Source organism: Panthera uncia (assembly GCF_023721935.1).
Source record: "Panthera uncia isolate 11264 chromosome C1 unlocalized genomic scaffold, Puncia_PCG_1.0 HiC_scaffold_3, whole genome shotgun sequence".
NCBI lineage: Eukaryota > Metazoa > Chordata > Mammalia > Carnivora > Felidae > Panthera > Panthera uncia.
In genome coordinates this window covers 88,429,455-88,450,227 of record NW_026057584.1, presented here as the reverse complement: position 1 = coordinate 88,450,227, position 20,773 = coordinate 88,429,455, and the positions used below count along the sequence as shown (strand labels likewise).

Sequence of the window (20,773 nt, the reverse complement as noted above, 5' to 3'; positions counted from 1 at the left end):
GTTGTAGAATTTTGTAATCAAGAATTCATCAACGTCATAAATATAATTGTATTTTATGATAAATTTTACTCATTGTCCAATGGCATTAATTTTGCCATTAAAAAACTTTAAGGATACATTTCACAAAAACAAGCATTTTAGTAGAAAAAACTTGTCCATCAGAAAAATACGGACTAAAAGCATTTTGGATGAAGACAAACATATGTTTCGAAATATAAATGTAAAATAAAACAATGGAACAATGAGCTACAACTAATAGTGTAGTGGCCTTGTTTTCTAAGCCAAATAGTGTTTTAAGCAAAATAATCAAATATTTATTCCATAAGGCCTGATAGAATTCCTACTAGACATATGTTGAAGCAAATTTGATATATTCCTCATTTTTAGAGCCCCATAGATACTTAAATATAATTCCTTTTACCCAGCATTCCAGAAAGTAAGGATCCTATGACTATTTTGTAAATAAATCATTTCAAGAATGCATTCTTTATTTCTCCAACTACATGTATTATTGTCACTTCAACTTAATGTTTCAACAAATTAATAATTCTCTGTACTATTATTGAGTTTCTAATCATATTCCTTAATAGACATATTTGATATCAACTGAATTCATCCTATACAATTATGCTACATAATGAAATCTGTTACTCATTCTCAAAAATAAATTTACACTTAACCATGGAGGAAACAAAAATGGAATGTTACTAAAAGATGTTGATGCGCTTATGGAAATCATGGAAAGAATAATTACCATCAGGTTGTCTATAAGAATGATACACCTGGATATCTGTGATGGCATGCCATGAGTTAATCAGTGAGAGTCTGTCTGCTCCAGAGGTTTTATGGGCACGGCTGAGTGACTTGGTTTTCCCATCAGTCCAGTAGATGTAGTCTTCAAACAATGTTAGTGCAATCACCCCTGGAATATCTTGATTAGGGACTGTAATAGGAGATGGTAAGATTAATGTTCAGTCTTGGAAGACTGCCAGTTAAAATATTCAATACTACATGGGCTGACAGATACAACTGCTACAGAACTTCATGTGAATAATTGCTGTGACAACCTGTCAGGCCAGCAAGGTTCTTTATTACCGGTTAAGAGAATGCAGGATCTGGCACAGGAGTTTGCTTTGCTCAGAGTTAGCCTGATTCGACCACTAGGAAGAAATGAATGCAATCCTGCTCACAAATAATGGAGGCTTCAACAGAAAGAAATACCATTATATATATATCTCCATCCATCCAGTTTTTCCCAACTTAAATCCTTAAATCTACAGGTCGTTGTACTGTTTTTTCCCACTTTCAAATTGATTAAATTATATATCCAGGATGAGATGTTTAACTCCTTGGAGATAAAGTGACTATAAGACTACTATAAACTATTTTTAGTCACTGAGATTTTATGAATATTTCTACATGCAAGATGAGCTGGCATAGGGATGAAGGAAAATAAGTGTGACAGACCACAATGTATTAAGCAGGTTTAACAGTCATAAAACTGTTTAGTTGCAGGTTAAAATTATTTCCTAATTATACTTTCATTATAGGACTAGGTTTAAATGTGAAGAGTAGATTGAGCATCACAAATGTGAATTTTTCATTCAAGAGATTCCAGGGTCCTAAAAGGTACATGAGATATAATAAATTTGTTTGGTGATTTAAGATTAAGTAACTTTAAAATATGATAGAATTTTCTTCAAAAAACTTTTCAAAAGCTATAAATAAAAAAATGGAAATTCCTTAATTTGCACAAGCATTCCAATATTTCTTCATATTTATTTTCAGATCTATTAGAAATTCTGAGAAACTGTTCATTGATGAAAAAAGGTACTGTAAGCCCAGTAATAAGTACCTTTTTATAACAGATTTTCATGACTGAGAATTAATGTTTGGCATATTCCTGAGTAGTAACTGAAAAACTATCAAAATTTCAAGCACAATTGGTTAGTTTTGTTCAACTGGGCCAAATGTGGTCAGAGAATTCACTATCACTCAGAGAAAATAGAAATAAAAGCAATAAGATGAGTCTCCTGTAAATAGATTACACGTTAGGGTCTAGCCAGAACTCCATCTCAGAATAGATACTATGCCTATGAAGGAAGTAAAACTCAAGCAAAATCCATATGTGTACACTTTTGATGCAAGTACTCAAACTGAATGATCTGTGTATTCCTACAGACATGGAGTCTATCGCTACAATGATATGTGGAATTGGATAGAAAGATGAAAAGAACACTTTACCAGAATGAATTATATCTGAGTTACTTACACAAACTATTCCCATTTTCCCTCTTTAGGTGTACAAATTCATTCCAGAAAGATGAAACAAATGTGGCAAAATGTTAAAAACCAGGTTAATCTTGGTGATGGGTGATTATAACAATCTCTCAACATATATGTATGTTTGGAAATTTTCAAAATAAAATGAAAATTGGCAGAGTAAGTTGAAACTCCCAGAAAGATCAACTCACATTTCCTTAGATGCAAAGTAAATAATCTCATCATTAAATACAGGCTCAAAAAATTAATCATCATTTTAAAAGAATCTCTGTCCACCAGAGATTTAATGTATATATAAAAAGTAGAGCCATTGTAAGAATTTGACTATGAACATCTCCAATGTTGCGTAGTTTTTGGTAACTATTCAGTAAGTAACTATGGCTGACATTTGTTAAGCACTTTGATACCAGGAAGTTGGCCAGTGTGGTTCTCAGTGGGAGGGGGAGGCAATTCCGGCCCCGAAACAAAAAATGATCACACTCACATATTAATAGTTCTGAGGTTGAGAAACCCTGTGATACGATATCTACTTTATATATCTTATTTAATATTCATAATTTTATTGTATAGTAGATAGATCTCACTTTGCAGATGGGAAAGCTAAGATCTAGAAAATTTAAGTAATTTGACCAAAGAGGGGGATTAAAAACAAGTAAATGAGAATCTAAATCAGACTCTGGCTGTTGAGTTCTTTGCCACTTTACCTACTAGCACTGTTTTCAAGAAAGCCAGCCTAGTAGGATAAAGTGTTGGTATAGACTGAACTGTTTCCTCCTCCCCCCAGGATGACTGTATCTGGAGGCAGAAAAGAGTGGGGTCCTAATCCAATGTGACCAGTGTCCTTATAAGAGAGAAACAGACACCAGGGGAGTACACATACAGAGAAAAGGTTATGTGAAGACACAGGAAGAGGACCATCTATAAGCCAAGAAAAGAGGCCTCAGAACAAATCAAGTCTGCCACCACCCTGGTCTTGGACTTCCAGCCTCCAGAACTGTGAAAAACTAAACTGCTGTTGTTTAAGACTCCCAGCTTGTGTATTTTGTTATAGCAGCCTTAGTAAGCTACTAGAAGTATATAAAGCAATGACTAATTTCATAAGCTCCATATGAAAGTCAGTTTACCTAATTACTTGATTGAAATTAAGTAATTTTTTTTCTGTGATTTTCAGACATGGGGAAAATTAAGTACTGGACAAGTTTACTATCCCTAATCTTATAGTGATTACTCACCAGAAAAATCTCTGTTATCAGATAATCAATATAAATTTATGGAGATCAGAAAGGTGAACTCTTATTTCAGAAGAAGGATGGCACACAGCTGAATGTACAGAGAATATAGAAAAGGTCAAAGTGAAGAAAATTAGCCCATTTGCCCACAGTGACCATCTGTTTGATTTAATCCCTTATTTGATATTGGCGTAAAGAATAGGAATGTCACTCTAGTGGCTTTATAAGCCCGCTCCAGGACTGCTCATTTGGCAAACATGTTTATTTCCCTAACAGCATCACATACAACCACCAGAATATTTATTCTTGAGAAAACAAAGTAAAAACACCAACTTGAGTTAACGAGATGAAATCCATTCCCATACATCTAATACTATAGTAGCTCCAACAATCTATTCTCTAAGAGATGGTGAAAAGCTCACTTAATAGCCACAAAAAATGCCCATGAAAATCAAGCAAAACAAAATAAAGCAAAATAAACAAACAAAATACTTTTATATTGCCTTTCTAGGAGTTCAGCTCACAAGTTGGCAGTATGCTTTATTTCCTCTTTAGGACTTAAATCTCTACAACAAGTTGACTATTTGCTTAAGCTTCTGTGAAAAAAAATCGCCATATATTAACTGCTAAATGATAAGTATAAATAAATGCATGCCATGGTTGTTTTTCCATCAACAGATGTTGAATTTAGGCCGCGTTGAGATTAAAAGAGATGTTCCAAGCCAAATCATCATATATTTTGGTATAAGAAACTTTTCTGATTTAGAATGAGTAAAATAAAATTGCTTATTTTTGGTTGTCTCTTTATTTGTTTACTTATTTTTGCTTTGTAAATATGTGTGCATATATGTATACATGCATTTATAAAATACATGCATGCACATTTGTAATACATTTATTACATATATAACTATATATTCATATATAATTCATAATAAGTTCATAATAATAAGTCCATATAAATATAAACATGGAATGTGATGGCATGAAAGAAACATTTAACAAATTCACTGAGATGTGGTTGTGTTTATGGAAAAAGTAGTCAATGTTTGCTAAAAACAATAAAGGCTATCCTTTTTAAGAGAAAAATAATATGACCAATTGTCATATAGAAGACTGCACTTGCTTAATTAAAACACAAATGTGAAAAACAAACTTAGGAAGTTTTTGTTTATAGGTATTCAGTAGATATATTTAAAAAAGGACAGAAAAAATACAACTATTGTGTGGGCTGCAGTTTAACAGGTATTTATTATATCCTTAAAGCCTATTTTAAAGCTGCTTTCTGTAGTTAAGTCTCTATTCCGGATAAGAGCCTTATTTATTGTACTATTTCCAGAATTTCACTCAAGTACTAGGCTCCTAATTTTTATCTTATAGACTATATCTATCAGAATAAAGAAGTTGGTGTTTTGCAAAAAAAATAAATCAAAGGATACTCTTTATGGAGTTTTTCCTTTTTTTTTTAAGTTTATTTATTTATTTTGAGTGAGAGAGAAAGCTCAAGTTGGGGAAGGGCAGAGAGAGAGAGAGAGAGAGAGAGAGAGAGAGAGAGAGAATGAATGAATCCCAAGCAGGCTCCACGCTGTGAGTGCAGAGCCTGATGTGGGGCTCAAACTCACAAATTATGAGATCATGACCTGAGCTGAAATCAGATGCTTAACTGACTGAGCCACCCAGGCACCCCTGGAGTTTTTCCTTTTTAGTCAGGTTGGATGCTATCCTATTAATGTTCCTAGTAATTATGGCAAATAGAAAAGGTGGAAATCCAGAATATGCTTTTGGCTTAACCAATGCCTCACAGTTAGAGTTATTCTATAACAATACTCTTGATTATTCATTTTTTTTTTGGATAGCATTCGTCATGCTAAACAAGTGTATTCCTAGATAATATCTTTCTAATTTTGTATTTCAACTTATCTAGTTTAAATACTTAGGAACAAAATGCACAAATTACACAGTGTCCATCTTTTGTAGAGTTAAAATTTTGTCATAGTTGGTGCTATAGGTAGAATATAATATTGGGATAATGGCAGATTAAGCACTACTTTGCCCAATGGGTTAAAATAGAAATTTCACCAGAGATACACTCTCTCTCTCTTTTTCTTATATAAACATTAAAAAATTACTAAAAAAACCTTAGCAATATTTTTTATAGTAAAACAGGGTTCATAGAATGCAACCACTAACCATCAAAATTACAGACTAACTTGAACATTACTATTTTTTTTTCCTTTTGAGTATAAAGAATTTATGCATTGCTTGGAAGAAAATGCCCTAATAGTTGTCAGTGTATGACCAACTAGGTTTAGAAATTTAATCTCTTAAAATTTTAAAGTAAAGTTAACAATTATATTAGATAAAACATGAAATTCTGTCATTTTTTTCTTTTTTAATGTATTTTAAGACTTCTACTGTCTGATTCTTGATGATATTATCCTAAGGCTCAAGTTCCTGAAATACTGCAAAATTATTCCAACTTTTTTATTGTTTTTAACCTTTTCCTATCCCTTTTATATCAGCCAGATTTCTTATTGCATATAGAAAATAAATTTTAAATGATAATTGAAAAGAATAAATGAATTATTTACAGAAGTATGGGTATGGTCAGGTACTGATGATGGATTTTTTTTTTTTTTTTCTTAGGTCTGTTACCAGAACCTGGTGAAAGCTATGGCTAGTGGAAAAGAGCCATGCAATAAGAACAGTGGTCATTTAGTGGAGGAACTCAGCCACTGCCAAACCACTGTGGGTAAGCAAGAGGGAAAGGAAATAAATAAATATTCCAACATCTTCCTCCATCCACATTCTAATCTCCTGTCAATGTTTCCCATGGATTCATTTCAACCTGAAGGCAGAAGATGACAGAGCCTTGGTGATTCAGTCCACAGAGGTCTGCATTCTAGAACTTGGAACATGGCAAAGAAGTAAAGGTAGGCCAACTAGAACTCCCTCCAGGTAGTATTTCATATATATATATCTCAATATATATGAAATATATTTACATTTTAAGTTTATTTATCTTGAGAGAGAGACAGAGAGGGCAAGCATGAACAGGGGAGGGTTAGAGAGAGAGGGAGAAAGAGAATCCCAAGCTGGTTCCATGTTGTCAGTGCAGAGCCCAGTGAAAGGCTCAATTCCAAGACTCTGGGATCATGACCTGAGCTGAAGTCAAGGGTCAGTTGCTTAACAGACTGAGCCACCCTGGCATCCGAAATGTACACACATATTTTTTATCTCTTATATCTCTTCCCAGATCAAAAACAATCAACGATACTCATTGTCTAGGCAGTACGGTACAAACTATTAAGCTTGATGAAAACACCATCTGTATTCAGAAAAGAGGATCAGGATGCTCACTAATCCTCTATTCTGAGAGACCTTGATACTAACAATTTTCCCTCACACCATTCCAGAAAAATAATGTACAACAAGCTACGTAGAGAAGCTAGGGCATAAATTAATGGAAGAGAGCATGAAAACATACAAACAAACAAACAAACAAAAACAAAAGGATGAAATGAAAAAGAGAGAAACATTTAGCATTGAAAAAATGAGGTGAGATTAAAGTAAGGCTAAAGAAAATGTACGCTGGAAAACACACAATAAAATTAGATGATGAAAGAAAGTAGTTTAATGTGCCAAAGAAAGTGGGAGATCCATGACAGTGGTCAGTAAGTGGGTGGATAATGGATTTTAGTTTATGAGAAGTGACAGAGAAGACTGGGTGGGTGGCAAAATGGCCACAGTCTACTAATTTCCAGAGCATGACTGCTGAGCCAGTAGCTGTAGCTACCAACACCCCATCAAAAAGAAAGTGCTTTATATAACCTTAGGGCCAAAGACATTTGTTCTTTGTCAGTAATTATGCATCCCCTTCAGTGTTATTGATTGCAGAATCCTCTTTTTCTTATAAGTACTTCCTCAGAACTATCTACAATAGGGTAAGAAATGTTCCATTTAATATTTGCCTCCATGAACACTTTTCCTGCCTATTCTTTAACACAACCCTACTTAATGGTAACAGTATTGTAAATAAAATTTCGGGCAAATGGGTCCAAAGTCCATTGTTTGAAATGAATAAAGGCATTAAGAAATGGCAAGAACACTAAGGATAGCCAACATTTCCAAATATTATGATAGAATTTCAAAATTTACTTTTTTCAATATGAACACAATTTTTCAAAAAGTTTATCCATCAGTGAAACCTTGAAGGGAATAAAAATTAATTTCTTCTATTTGGCATATGCCATAGTGCATACCAGATCTGAGCTGCTACTACCTGAGACTCTATAATATGAGGACATCTTTTAAACACCGATCAAATATCCAAACAATAGTTATATGTCCTTCCTTAATGAATTAGTGTATACTGGGACACTTAAATGTATACTTATTGAAATGAATGTAATATAGATGGAGAACATAGAAATTAGTGCTGTATTTAGAGCTCTTCTTTAAAGCCATTAGTAAGAGGCTAAAGGCATCCTTAAAGCCATTAGAGGCTAAAGGCATCCACTTCAAATAATACACATTCTCCATATAGAGTAAGAATATGTGGTTTAATAAAACAACAACTTCCTCTCTCTCATCTCTCATCTATATTTTTTTGAGGTGGGGGGGCGTAAGTGGGTGAGAGGCAGAGAAAGAGAGAATAAGAGTGAGAGAGAGAAAGTGGGGCTCCCCCGGGGCTTGTGTTTTAACCAAAGAGGAACTCATGTTCACCCGCAGCGGAACTCGAACTCACCGGATTTGGTACTCAAACTCACAAACTGTGAGATCACGACCTGAGTCAAAGTCAGGTACTTATTAAACAACTGAGCCACCCAGGCACCCTCTCTCATCTACATATTTTTAAGTTATTCATAATAGAAGGTCAAATATGGCCATTTCAATATTTAATACCTAAAAAGAGTATTTCTGTTAATGAATGTGAGTATTTATAGAGCAGACAATGCAAATTGTAGTACATTTATTTTGAAAACTACACTCTGCCTATAAATATCATCTCTTGACCAGGACACTGCTTTCCAGTCTCTAAACAAAGCAACATTGCTTTGTGCACTTGGTAAACATATAGTACTGTTGCTTTGAAAGGTTCTGAATTTTTCTGCTGGTGATACAAATCTTCATAGACATTTGGCAATGTGTTTTCAGAGGCGATTATCAGAACTAAATATAGGAGTTATGATAGCCCCCACACATGCACTAGGAATGTGTTTGTGAAGCTTAAAAAAAGGACTTTACCTATGGGACAGTTATCAATAGAGCCATTTACATGAGTTTACTATCTGGGTTTTGCAAATTCTTACAATTACAAATATGGTTCCAGAATAAAAAACAGAGAATAATGTAACATATTACAAGCATTTTAAAATGTGCTCTAGGTAGTCCTAAGAATAAGTAGGGGTAGGTGAAGTAATTGATAAAACAGTCTTCTCTCCCAGTTCCAACCTCAGCTAAATTCCTTTCAGAAATGTTAGAAAGTCACTTATTAAATAAAAAACCCCATTCTATAGATAAAAACATTGAACCATATTGTGGCAAAGCAACCTGCTTAGAGAGTAACCTGGAACAAAGCCAGACCTACTGATCCCCATACCCCACTGCCTCTTATTTAAGATGGATAAGATTTTTGAAAGTGGTTGAAAAGTCATACTAGGGTAATACTTAAAATTTCCCATTTCAAAAAGTATATGGAATATATGTGGCATTTGCAAAATAATAATCTATTTAAACATATACACAATGTAAGGTAACATGTGCTATTCAAGGAACAAAACTGAAAGACATGATTGACACTGAAATTCTAAGACTTTTTAGAAATGGCAGTTAATTTCAATTTATTTTACTGTTTCAGGAACATTTCTATAGTAACTGAATTGTATTTTGCTCCCTTCCATTAACTTTTATTGTATTGTAAACAGCAGCACATCAACACCATTGGCATAAAATAGCCTGTGAAGTCTACTGTTTGTAATGGACTGTGAATGATAGAGATTTTTTTTCCAAAAGTACTAAAATGAAATATCCTACCAAGAAAGAAACACTCTAGAATATTGTAAATTTGGAGAGTGGTGTTTATTAGATTCCCTTCCTTTTTTGGTTTCAGTGTGTATTTAAATATTCTACAGACCCAAATGCAAGAGCTACTGAGTTTCAAAATACATAAGCACAACATGCTCCCATTGTTTTTTTCAGTGTTTTCAAAGTGACTTCTTAGAACAAAACCCTTCGTATATATATTTATGCTATTTCACCAGCAGCATGCTGAGACTTGGATTCCTTTTCCAACATTAATTAGATGATCACTGCATGGATTATGATTTGGATTTTTAAATCCAAACACAGAACTGCCCCCTCATAACACAAACTGGATTCTCAGAACAATAAACAAACAATTGAGGTGGACTACAATATTGACACTTCAATGTAAGGTTCTTCAGGTCAAGGAATATAGAAATAAATGAGGAGCCATAGTCAACATAATTGCATGAAATTTTCAACAATCTGTCCACAGACTAAAAGACGGTTCAGTGATAAACTGTAGTTTGGAATCATAACCAACGATTCCTTTTCAGAGAAATTAGCAGTTATGAGTATGCATTTTTCCAGTATGCTGGATAAAATATGTATGTGACCAACTGAATTTACACAAGTTAAATCATTCTGGGATACAAAGAAGAATATTCTGATAAATATTTACTAGAAAAAATTAATTTTATGTATTTATTTGAATACATAAATTGAAAAATTCACGGTCAAACATATCTTTTTCTTAGCTCACCCTATTGTTAATACTAATCACAAACTATTTTCAGCCTTTTTGTCAAGAAAATAGCTACCTCTCTAAGGTATCTCAACTTCAGTGGCACCTGTAACAGAATAGGAGGAAAATGAAATCTGATGTCATGTAGTTTGATACAAGCAGTCAGAATGAAATTTTGTTCTAAAGACTAGAATTTTGTGGAATTTAATTTTCTTTCCTTAAATGGAAAACGAAATCTCTGAGTTGGGGTAGCTATGCAAAGTTATCGAAAAAATTTTTTCTCAGGAGATATTATATAACCTATTTCATAGATAGTTCATTCAGAGAAGGCTGTTACTTTTTAAAGTGCATGAAATCAATGACAAAAGATCTTTGGTCTCATTTCAGAAATTTGCAGCACAAATTTTGAAATAAGATCTAGATGTTTTTCTATAGGCAGGAGATACAGTTAGTTTGGAAATAACAAACTGTAACATCAAAATGTCCCACTAAAGCAGGGTGTACATTTTTAAGCAACATTTTTGTTCTCTTTACTATCCCAAATGAACTAGTACCTTTATTTATTTTTGAGAGACAAAGAGAGACAGAGCATGAGCAGGGGAGGGGCAGAGAGAGAGGGAGACACAGAATCAGAAGCAAGCTTTAGGCTCTGAGCTGTCAGCACAGAGCCTGATATGGGGCTTGAACTCACGAACCGAGAGATCATGACCTGAGCAGAAGTCAGATGCTTAACAGACTAAGTCACCCTGGTCCCTAAAGGTTTATTACTTCTTATCCAAAATCAAAGCCTACAATTCTCTGAGGATTGTTGCACTTTGAGACTGGTAGGAATCAGTCCCAAACATATATACCTACAAGAATATTATTGTGTATATATTTAGAATATTTTATTTTTATATAAAGACACTTATACATTTAAACACTAAGCATTTCAATACAAGAATATTCTAAAATTATCTAATCTTTAACTAGATGTATTTTATATCTCAAGTGAAAGTAAGAAGAGAAAGAATCATTCAATTTCAATCTTTCTTCCAGATAAATTATCAGGTGTTCTGAAATGCTTTTTAGGGAAAGATACATTACATTAGAGGTTGTTTAATCATATCCTTAGAATTCCTCTTATGCTGACCCTTTTGTTAAAGTTAATGTACCTCTCATCAAAGCAGAGCTTTTCAAGAAGAATCTCTAAGTTATGCCTAATTTGGTACTTATTAAATTCCTTGTAAAATGGACAAATATATGTGATACTAATGTCATCAAAATTAGAAGTTCTTTTTCCCTAGATAAGTGCATAATATAAAATATTCACTTAATATTTGCACCTTGACCACCAATATTTCTCCTATTTTAGGCTTACAGATGCATCTCTCTCCTATGTTTTTTATCCAATTAACTTTTGAATGTAATACTTTATCCCCATTATCACAGCTATAATCACTTCAAGTATTTTCTCCTAAAATATTTTAACAGCCTCTAAATTGGTTGCTTTTCTAGGGTCTTTCATTTTCCATACTGTTGTCAAGTTTAATGACAGCACTCTTTCAGCTAAACACCATCAATGGCTCCCTATGACCTAGAGAATAAATTCCAAATTATTTAGCATACAAGGTCTGTCACAATCTGGCCTAAATTTGCCCATGTTCATCTAGTGACATTATCTCCCTCTTATATAACTTCTAGTCATGGCAAAATTGTATAAACCCCATGCTGCTTCAAGACTCTATTACATCTTTGCACATGCTGTTCCCTCTGTGTGAAGAATCCTTTATACATTTCGCCATATGGAGAACTTGTACCAATATCTCACATTTCTCAAAGATTCCCTTACTTCAGCAATAGCTTTCTTACTACTCCATGCATTTTCAAAATATTTTGCATATTCCTCTAACCCCAATCTAATTTATGTTTTTACTTGCATAGCAGTATTTTCCATTATTACAAGTGCTTTAAAACCACAAATTTATTCATCTTCGTAACTTGAGAGCCTAGCATAAGGCATGGCATCGAAAGAGCCAGCACTATTTGTTGAATGAATACATGAATGACTGAATGGCCATATCGAAAGGGAAGAAATCAAAAAACTAAAAAAAAAAAAAAATGAACTAATGAAAATTTGATTTAAATAAAACTTACTCAGTCATCCAGGAGCATATATAATATTCTATGGCATCATTTTATTAAACCATATCAATATATAATTATTATAGTAAATACCAGAAAAATGATATACAGAGGCATTAGGAAGAGGTTCACAAGACTAAGATTGCATCTAGATGTGCCTAAGCTGGCAAATTGACTGTTTATTTGTTTATTTAATTTTGCAATGTGGTGTTTAGACTGGTAGGAAGGTGGGTTGGGTAGAAGAGATAGCAGAGAAAGATAGATGGAAATTCTTAAGCAAATTGTAAGTCACATATACCATGGAGGTAATCGGATCTATTGTTTAGGGCATAGAATTCTGAATTTTTAGAATTTCTTAGGCTGGATAAGTAATAATTAAGTAATGTTTCATGTATGAAATTACTGAATGGTTAAATAAGAATATGTTTGGAGGAAAAAAAACCTGTCAGGGTTTAATTTTTCTCCATTGTTAAGATTTGGCTTATCAAATGGAAGCCAAAATTCTGAAATTTCTCATATATCTTTCATATTCTCAAATTACTTTGTCATGACTGTCATGACATATCCCACTCTTAATAAGCTTTGGTCCCACTCTCTAAGAATAAATGAGAACAATAACACTAGTCTAGTTAAGAGAATAAGAAAAGAGATCAGTGACCAAACTAATGGGAAAGTTACTATTGATGTCAAAGTCTCATTTTCCACCTCCAAATACACAATCAAGAAACCACAGCATTCTCTATGTCTTTACCAGGAAAGTGCGAGAAATATAAAAATGCTACTCCCCTTCACAAACATGACAAATGAATGCCTCTTTTTCCACTGACTGTGGAATTAGCATAATTTAGGCTGCCTACAATGAGTAGCTCATTAGTAACTACTAGGTAATTGTTGGCTTACATTCAGTTATTGGCAGATGCCTGATAAGATGCTTAATGAATTTTTCATTAGTCTTTCTGAGAAAGCCTTCAGGAGAAAATACTTCTGATGGCATCAACTCTTTTACTTTCTTTTTCTCCCCTGGAGCCTCCAAGTATTTTCAAAATCAAATTTTAAAATGTTGATAACATCATACCTGGGTATCTTTCAGCCAAATATTTTACTCTAATAAATATAGTGCTATTTCTCCCTGCTATATATGTCCTTCTACCCAAAGTCACCATGACTACCATGATTGAAAGACGTTTCATTTATACATATTTAATTTTGTATTAAGTTTTCAAAGCATTAGTCACCCACATATCTGACATCATTTTTAATAATGAATCGGGGATGGAATCAATAGTTTCTAACAGACAACATTTTTAACTACAATTTGTGTTCAAACACGAAGTCTCCAATGCAAATAGGCAAATATTTGATGCCGAAATATATGTTTTCAATATTCACTTATCTGACCAAAACTTGTTTAAATAATATTGTACAGTGAACAGTTTTAGTATAAAGTAAGACATTCACAACAACCTAGAGCTTTATATAGATGCTAAAAATAAATGGGTTCCTAGTTACATGGGGAAAATACTGATTACCACAATAAAACTTTCAATTATATCATCTGAGAATGTTGCAGAACATTTCATTATTGATTCTTTGGAGAAGATATAACTGCTGAATGCTAAGTGTGATTCTGATTTGTCAACATTACTTTTGCTATAATTAAAATCCTAAAGTCATCTTTAAATAATTCTTCACTCAAATTGCATCCTGATGAGTTTCTTTATCTCTATAATTGGATTGCCAACACCTAAATAAGTGACTCATCCAACTACACTTGTGATATCTCAATGTTCTTACCCTTAAAAAAGCACCTCAAAAAGCTTTCTGTCAGCAATGATAGTTAGAATAATATATTTGTTTAAACATCAACTGAGAAGAACTTAGGCAAATAATTAAGTGGTATGACTTCAGTGACTTTTGTCTCCTTTATTTTTATTTGTTTACTTATTCATTTACTTTTAAACTCTGTGACTTGATCCTTCTGAGGACTGCACACTGGCACACATTTGCAAGGTCTCACCTGGCAATAAGATTATCAATAATCCTCTCTTATCATCTCCTCCCATTTCCCTCCACCCAGGGTGTTGTTCTAAGCTTACTGCCAGAGAAGAAAGCAGCCTGATAAGCTAAACCATGCTACTGGGTGGGCTTTCTTTGGGACCTCTCTGTGAAGATAGGTCCCTCTTACTATTTGAAGATAAAAACACCTAATGACAAAGGTGATGTTAGGTCAATAAAGATGAATAAAAAGCCTTCAATAAAAAGCCATTTGTCTTCCCTCACTTCAAACTGTCTTCAATCATCAAGACAGTATGGTACTGGCACAAGAACAGACACTCAGATCAATGGAACAGCATAGAGAACTCAGAAATGGGTCCACAAACATATGGCCAACTAATCTTTGACAAAACAGGAAAGAATATCTAATGGAATAAAGACAGTCTCTTCAGCAAGCGGTGCTGGAAAACTGGACAGCGACATGCAGAAGAGTGGACCTGGACCACTTCCTTACACCCTACACAAAAATAAACTCAAAATGGATGAAAGACCTAAATGTAAGACAGGAAACCATCAAAATCCTCAAGGAGAAAGCAGGCAAAAACCTCTTTGACCTTGGCTGCTGTACTTTCTTACTCAACATGTCTCCGGAGGCAAGGGAAACAAAAGCAAAAATGAACTATTGGAACCTCATCAAAGTAAAAAGCTTCTGCACAGCAAAGGAAAAAATCCACAAAACTAAAAGGCAACTGACAGAATGGGAGAAGATATCTGCAAATGACATATCAGATAAAGGGTTAGTATCCAAAATCTATAAAGAACTTATCAAACTCAACACCCAAAAAAACAAATAATCCAGTGAAGAAATGGGCAGAGGACATGAACAGACACTTCTCCAAAGAAGACATCCAGATGGCCAACCGACACATGAAAAAATGCTCCACATCACTCATCATCAGGGAAATACAAATCAAAACCACAATGAGATACCACCTCACACCTGTCAGAATGGCTCACATTAACAACTCAGGCAACAACAGATGTTGGCGAGGATGCGGAGAAAGGGGATCTCTTTTGCATTGCTGGTGGGAATGCAAACTGGTGCAGCCACTCTGGAAAACAGTATGGAGGTTCCTCAAAAAATTAAAGTAGAACTACCCTATTACCCAGCAATTGCACTACTAGGTATTTATCCAAGGGATACAGGTGTGCTGTTTTTAACGGGCACATGCACCCCAATGTTTATAGCAGCACTATCAACAACAGGCAAAGTATGGAAATAACTCAAATGTCCATTGGCAGATAGGTTGATAAAGAAGATATGGTATGTATATACAATGGAGTATTACCCGGCAATCAAAAAGAATGATTCTTTCCATTTGCAACTATGTGGAACTAGAGGGTATTATACTAAGTGAAATTAGTCAGAGAAAGACAAATATCATATGATTTCACTCATATGAGTACTTTAAGAGACAAAAACAGATGAACATAAGGGAAGGGAAGCAAAAATAATAAAAGAACAGGGAGGGGGACAAAACATAAGAGACTCTTAAATATGGAGAACAGAGGGTTGCTGGAGGGGTTGTGGAGGGTGGATGGGCTAAAAGGGTAAGGGGCACTAAGGAATCTACTCCTGAAATCATTGTTGCACTATATGCTAACTAACTTGGATGTATATTAAAATATAAAAATAAAAAATAAATAAAAAATTATCTTCTTCATTCTGGGAAAAGTGTCATCTTTAAACCCCTAAAGTATTTTGAGTGTTCACTGGAATTATTTGTGGTTTCTGTTACATCTCTGTCATCTCTGTCTTCGTCATCATGTCCTTCTCCATTGCTCTTATGAATTCCCTCATCCTCAGCTATTTTTCTTTAAGACCTCCCCGTCATCCCTAATTCCAGTGTTACTTTCCTCACATCTAATTCCTTCATTCATATCCTTTATATTGAGTTTTTTAATCTACTCAGAGTTATAAAAAATAGAAAAATAAAGTATCTGTAGAATTTTATATTCATTCATATTCAAATAATTTCCTGTATGTTACTGTAATTTGATGGCTGTTTTCCAGTTTAATTTTAGTGGCCATTGTTGATTAGATAACAATAAATTTGATCATGTATGCAGTAGAATTGATAACTTTTAAATGCTATTACTTCACTGTCTTTCGAGAACTATACTTTTATTTGGTATTTTTAAAAAACTTAGCCCTACCAGATTGCAATAATAATCTTATGTTTACAGGCATATAACCTTCTATCTCAATCCGTTAAGATTGTATGTATATATTAACTAAGAAAAAAATTGTTCATTTACTGTAAAAACTACTTTGAAAGGTACAATTAGAGAAAATATTGTCAATGACTTTTATACATGATTACAGAAGTTCTGAGTAAATATATCTAATTCTTATTTACCAATATTGTCATAAAGGAACATGATCATGTAATCTTAAGTTACAAAATTAATTTAATGAGAAAAATTATATATAATGAATACATAAGTGTGTACATATTTTCTAAATGAATAATGTACGTACTGATAAAATACTGAGTCATTTGTGCTACTGGACCAACCTGTGTGTCTATGAGATCCATCCATGTTGCTAAATTCAATATGATTTTCATCAGCCCAGTAGAGTCTACGGTTGACATAATCTATAGTTAGTGCCATAGGTCTGGAAATCTTGGTTTCTATGACAACACTCTGATTGGTTCCATCCATTCCAACACGGCCAATGTGAGGATACTCACAGCAATCAATCCAATACAAATACCTAGGAAAAAAAAATCAATAACAATTTTGTTTACAGACACTCAGGGAGTAAAACATCATATGATATTTCACTTATTTTCTCAGCTATTCCCTAGTTAATTCTTGGTATCTCTAAGAACTGTAACTTCTAAGAAGCATACCTTAATGCAAGCTTTTCTTATGATTTTTATTAAACATATAGTACACTTTGAAATATCCATATAATTTTAAACATGTTTCCTATAGCACACAAACCCCTATATGTATATTATATAACATATAATATATCTGCAAGTGTTAACAAGGTACAGATCTCTAAAACTAACAGAGGTAATCCTTCAAACCGCATCTGTAATGTTGGAGGAATAACACTATCTAGATATATACTTTTTTCTTTTGGCTCATTACCAGTGAAAAATTCAAAATGATTTATGGAGGAGTACTTTATATTTTCCTGAATATGCATTGTTCAGTGTGGTAGCCTTTAGCTAAATGTGACTCTTTACATTTAAATTCATTAAAATCATATAAAATTAAGTAGACTGAATTGTTCCTCAGTCATACTAGCCACATTTCAAGTGCTAGATAATCATATGTTGGACAACATTGATTTCAATTATGTTATTGGAAGTTCTAGAGTAGGGTGTTTCAGGTAGTAGGGAAAAAACAATAAAAGGAAGAAAATTATATTGCTACTAAAACTAATTGAGGTAAACATAAATATTGCATCCCATAAAATGTAAATACTATTTAAGTGATAGGAATTACTGAGGAATTTCTATTTAATTAAACCCATTATTTTTTATCATAGTGGAAAAAGCCACTTTATGTTTTGAATATGTTCCTTCTCTCTATAATTCAAGATATGAGTTAGAGGATCTTTAATGTCCTTTTCACTTTCCAACACTAAAACTGAAACTTACTAACCCAATTAGTTGCCCCAGATCCATTCTTTTCTTTTTAATAAGTGTAGAACCATGGACAATTAATTCTTCAAATTTGGAGAATGTATAATTAAAATAATATGGTATGAAAATTATTCTATATGGTTTATAACTGGCATATTCAGTTTAAAATCAAACTTTTCTTAAAGAAAACTTTTTCTCATACATTCTGACAGTGATAGTTATGTGTAGACATTTTAACCACACACTATAACAAAATAAAAGTTTTGAGGGAAAACCATTTATCAGATACTGGGCTAACATAAATGATAATTGTAAGAAATATGGGCATTTTTGTGCTGACAATCATTTTGGGGTGTTCTGCATAAAGGCAGGGGATAATGGATTATAAAGATTTTTTAAAAGTTCTTTACTAGCAAAAATATCATGAAGACTCCTAATTAAGCAGGGCAGTTAAAATGAGAAATTTGTATCTATCTGGTAAGGACTAAATGAAAAGTAGATTCAAGAGCTGAGATTCACAGAGAGCTCTGAGAGTGAGAATTTAAAAGCAAATTTGAATCTGGAAATACAACAGTCAAGTTTGTATAAGATGATACTGGAATTGCTAGCCAATGCTTATGTATATCTATGTGGTTTTGCACAAATTGAAAACCTCAAATCATCGAATAATACTAGATACCAAGCCTTTCAGAAATGGATTAAGTGTACTTCTTAAATCTTGAATTATTTTAAGTTATTTAAATCTTGAATTATTATATTTTTATTTATAAAGCAAACATATGTCAACAAACACATTGTGTCTAGAAAACCACATAATATGTTTCTTTCTAGTAAATTTATGGAGGTACACCTTGCTGTCTTGCTGGAGATAATGGCAGTATAGATAAAGGGGAAGAAACTGAATCAGAAAGAAGTAAAAATGCAAAGACAGTTTATCTCATTGAAATCAGAACATTCCTCCTTGCCTTACTGACTCTGAATCTTGGTAACACTAACATAGCAATTTTTTTTTCCCTAATAGATGATATCATATGCCAGCTTCTCTCAACCATGTTAGATATGACCAAATATATTTGGGCTTCTATACAACCATGATGTTTTTGAGACTAAATATAAGCAAATAAAAATTTAAAGCAGTATTGCAATAACTTCTGTAACATTAAAAATAACATGCCAATTTGGACTTAATTAGAGGCAGTATTCATATTTCTATTTAGCTATTTACTCTACATGTGTTTGCATTATAATTAAAAAACATACCAAAAGTAAAAAAAAAAAAAAAAAAAAAAAAGAGAAAAAAAAAGAAAAGTTTGCTCCATCAAATGTTATCAACAAAGTATTGCAAACTACTGAATGTGAATAATAATGTTTTTGAAGTCATTAAGTAAATTACGAATTCCAAAAGGTCAGACATCCATATAATAGCAATTTACAATTTTTATTTGTAATCTGAATTTTTTTTTTCTTTTTGGCTAGTCTTATCACCACCTTGAACCAAGATGCCAAGAATAGGAAGAGCACATTTCATGGAGTCTAACATCTGTTACATCAGTCCCAGAAAACTCTCTAACAGCTCTCATCCTAAAATCCTGTCCTTGCCATTCAAACTCTCCTTTTTTAGGCACAAACACACTTCTTCCAGTTCTCCCCACCATTAAAAAATGTGTCAGTTCTAGGGCATCTGGGTGGCTCAGATGGTTAAGCACCTGATTCTTGATTTCGGCTCAGGTCATGATCTCACAATTAGTGAGTTCAAGCCCCACGTTGGGCTCTGTGCTGACACTGTGGAGCCTGCTTGAGATTCTCTTTCCCTCTCTCTCTGCCTCTCCTTTGCTTGCACACTCTCTCTCTCTCTCTCAAAATAAATAAACATTAAAAATATATATTTAAAAATGTGTCCGTTCAGCTCAAGTTGGATTATTTACAGTCCCACATTTTCACTTCTCTGTTTCCATGAGATCACTGGCCCTTCTCCTTCCCCTTCAATTATATAGATCTTCTCATTCAGACATAATTTGCTTTGCCCTTCTATTATCCACAAATTCTTCCCTGATCAATGTTACTTCACATTTTTCAAGATGGTTACAAGATTGTTAAATGCTTCTTTAAACAAAGTAAGCATCATCTTTTTTATCGTGAGGGCCTTTAATATGCTTTAATCTGACATAGTGATTCTCTCGGAACTATAGTGTCCCTTTCTTTATCACATAGTCTTGGGTGATAGCATTTATTTTCCTAGTAAATAGAAAACAGGAAACAAACTTTGGGAAACTGTGTTTTAGCTTTTCTGTCCTACAGAATTACTTTTTTTTTTTATTGCATGTATAATTGAACAATGTATATATTGTAAACATAGGAACCCCCAAAGCAGTAATGATGTAGATTCTCAGGTCTCCTAATCAGATCAGAGAATCTACCTCAATAAGTCAGCGGGTGTAACAAGTGTAATAAACCCAAGAGCCTTTTTTTTTTTTCCTGAGAGAGAGAGCGAGCATGAGGGAGAGGGAGAATCCCAAGCAGGCTCCACGCTCTGCACAAAGCCCTATGAGGGGCTCAATTACACAACCCTGGGATCATGACCTGAGCCAAGATCAAGAGTCAAAGGCTCAAATGACTGAGCCACCCAGGCATCCCAGCCCAGAACCATTTTTAAGTAGATTGAGAACATATTTTGAAACAATAATTTGTTGAGGCAATATTATGTACCA

At 33.5% G+C, this 20,773-nt stretch overlaps 1 protein-coding gene across 1 annotated transcript in view; it reads right to left on the bottom strand.

Moving 5' to 3' along the window:
• The window catches only part of LRP1B (LDL receptor related protein 1B), a 1,876,868-nt gene that overhangs the window by 219,723 nt on the left and 1,636,372 nt on the right, over positions 1-20,773 (bottom strand). Inside the window, exons 60-61 of the mRNA XM_049615676.1 lie at positions 16,980-17,179; positions 755-943 (exon numbers count right to left, since the gene is read on the bottom strand). Of these exons, the coding sequence (XP_049471633.1) occupies positions 755-943; positions 16,980-17,179 (389 nt within the window). The remainder of the gene's footprint in view (positions 1-754; positions 944-16,979; positions 17,180-20,773) is intronic.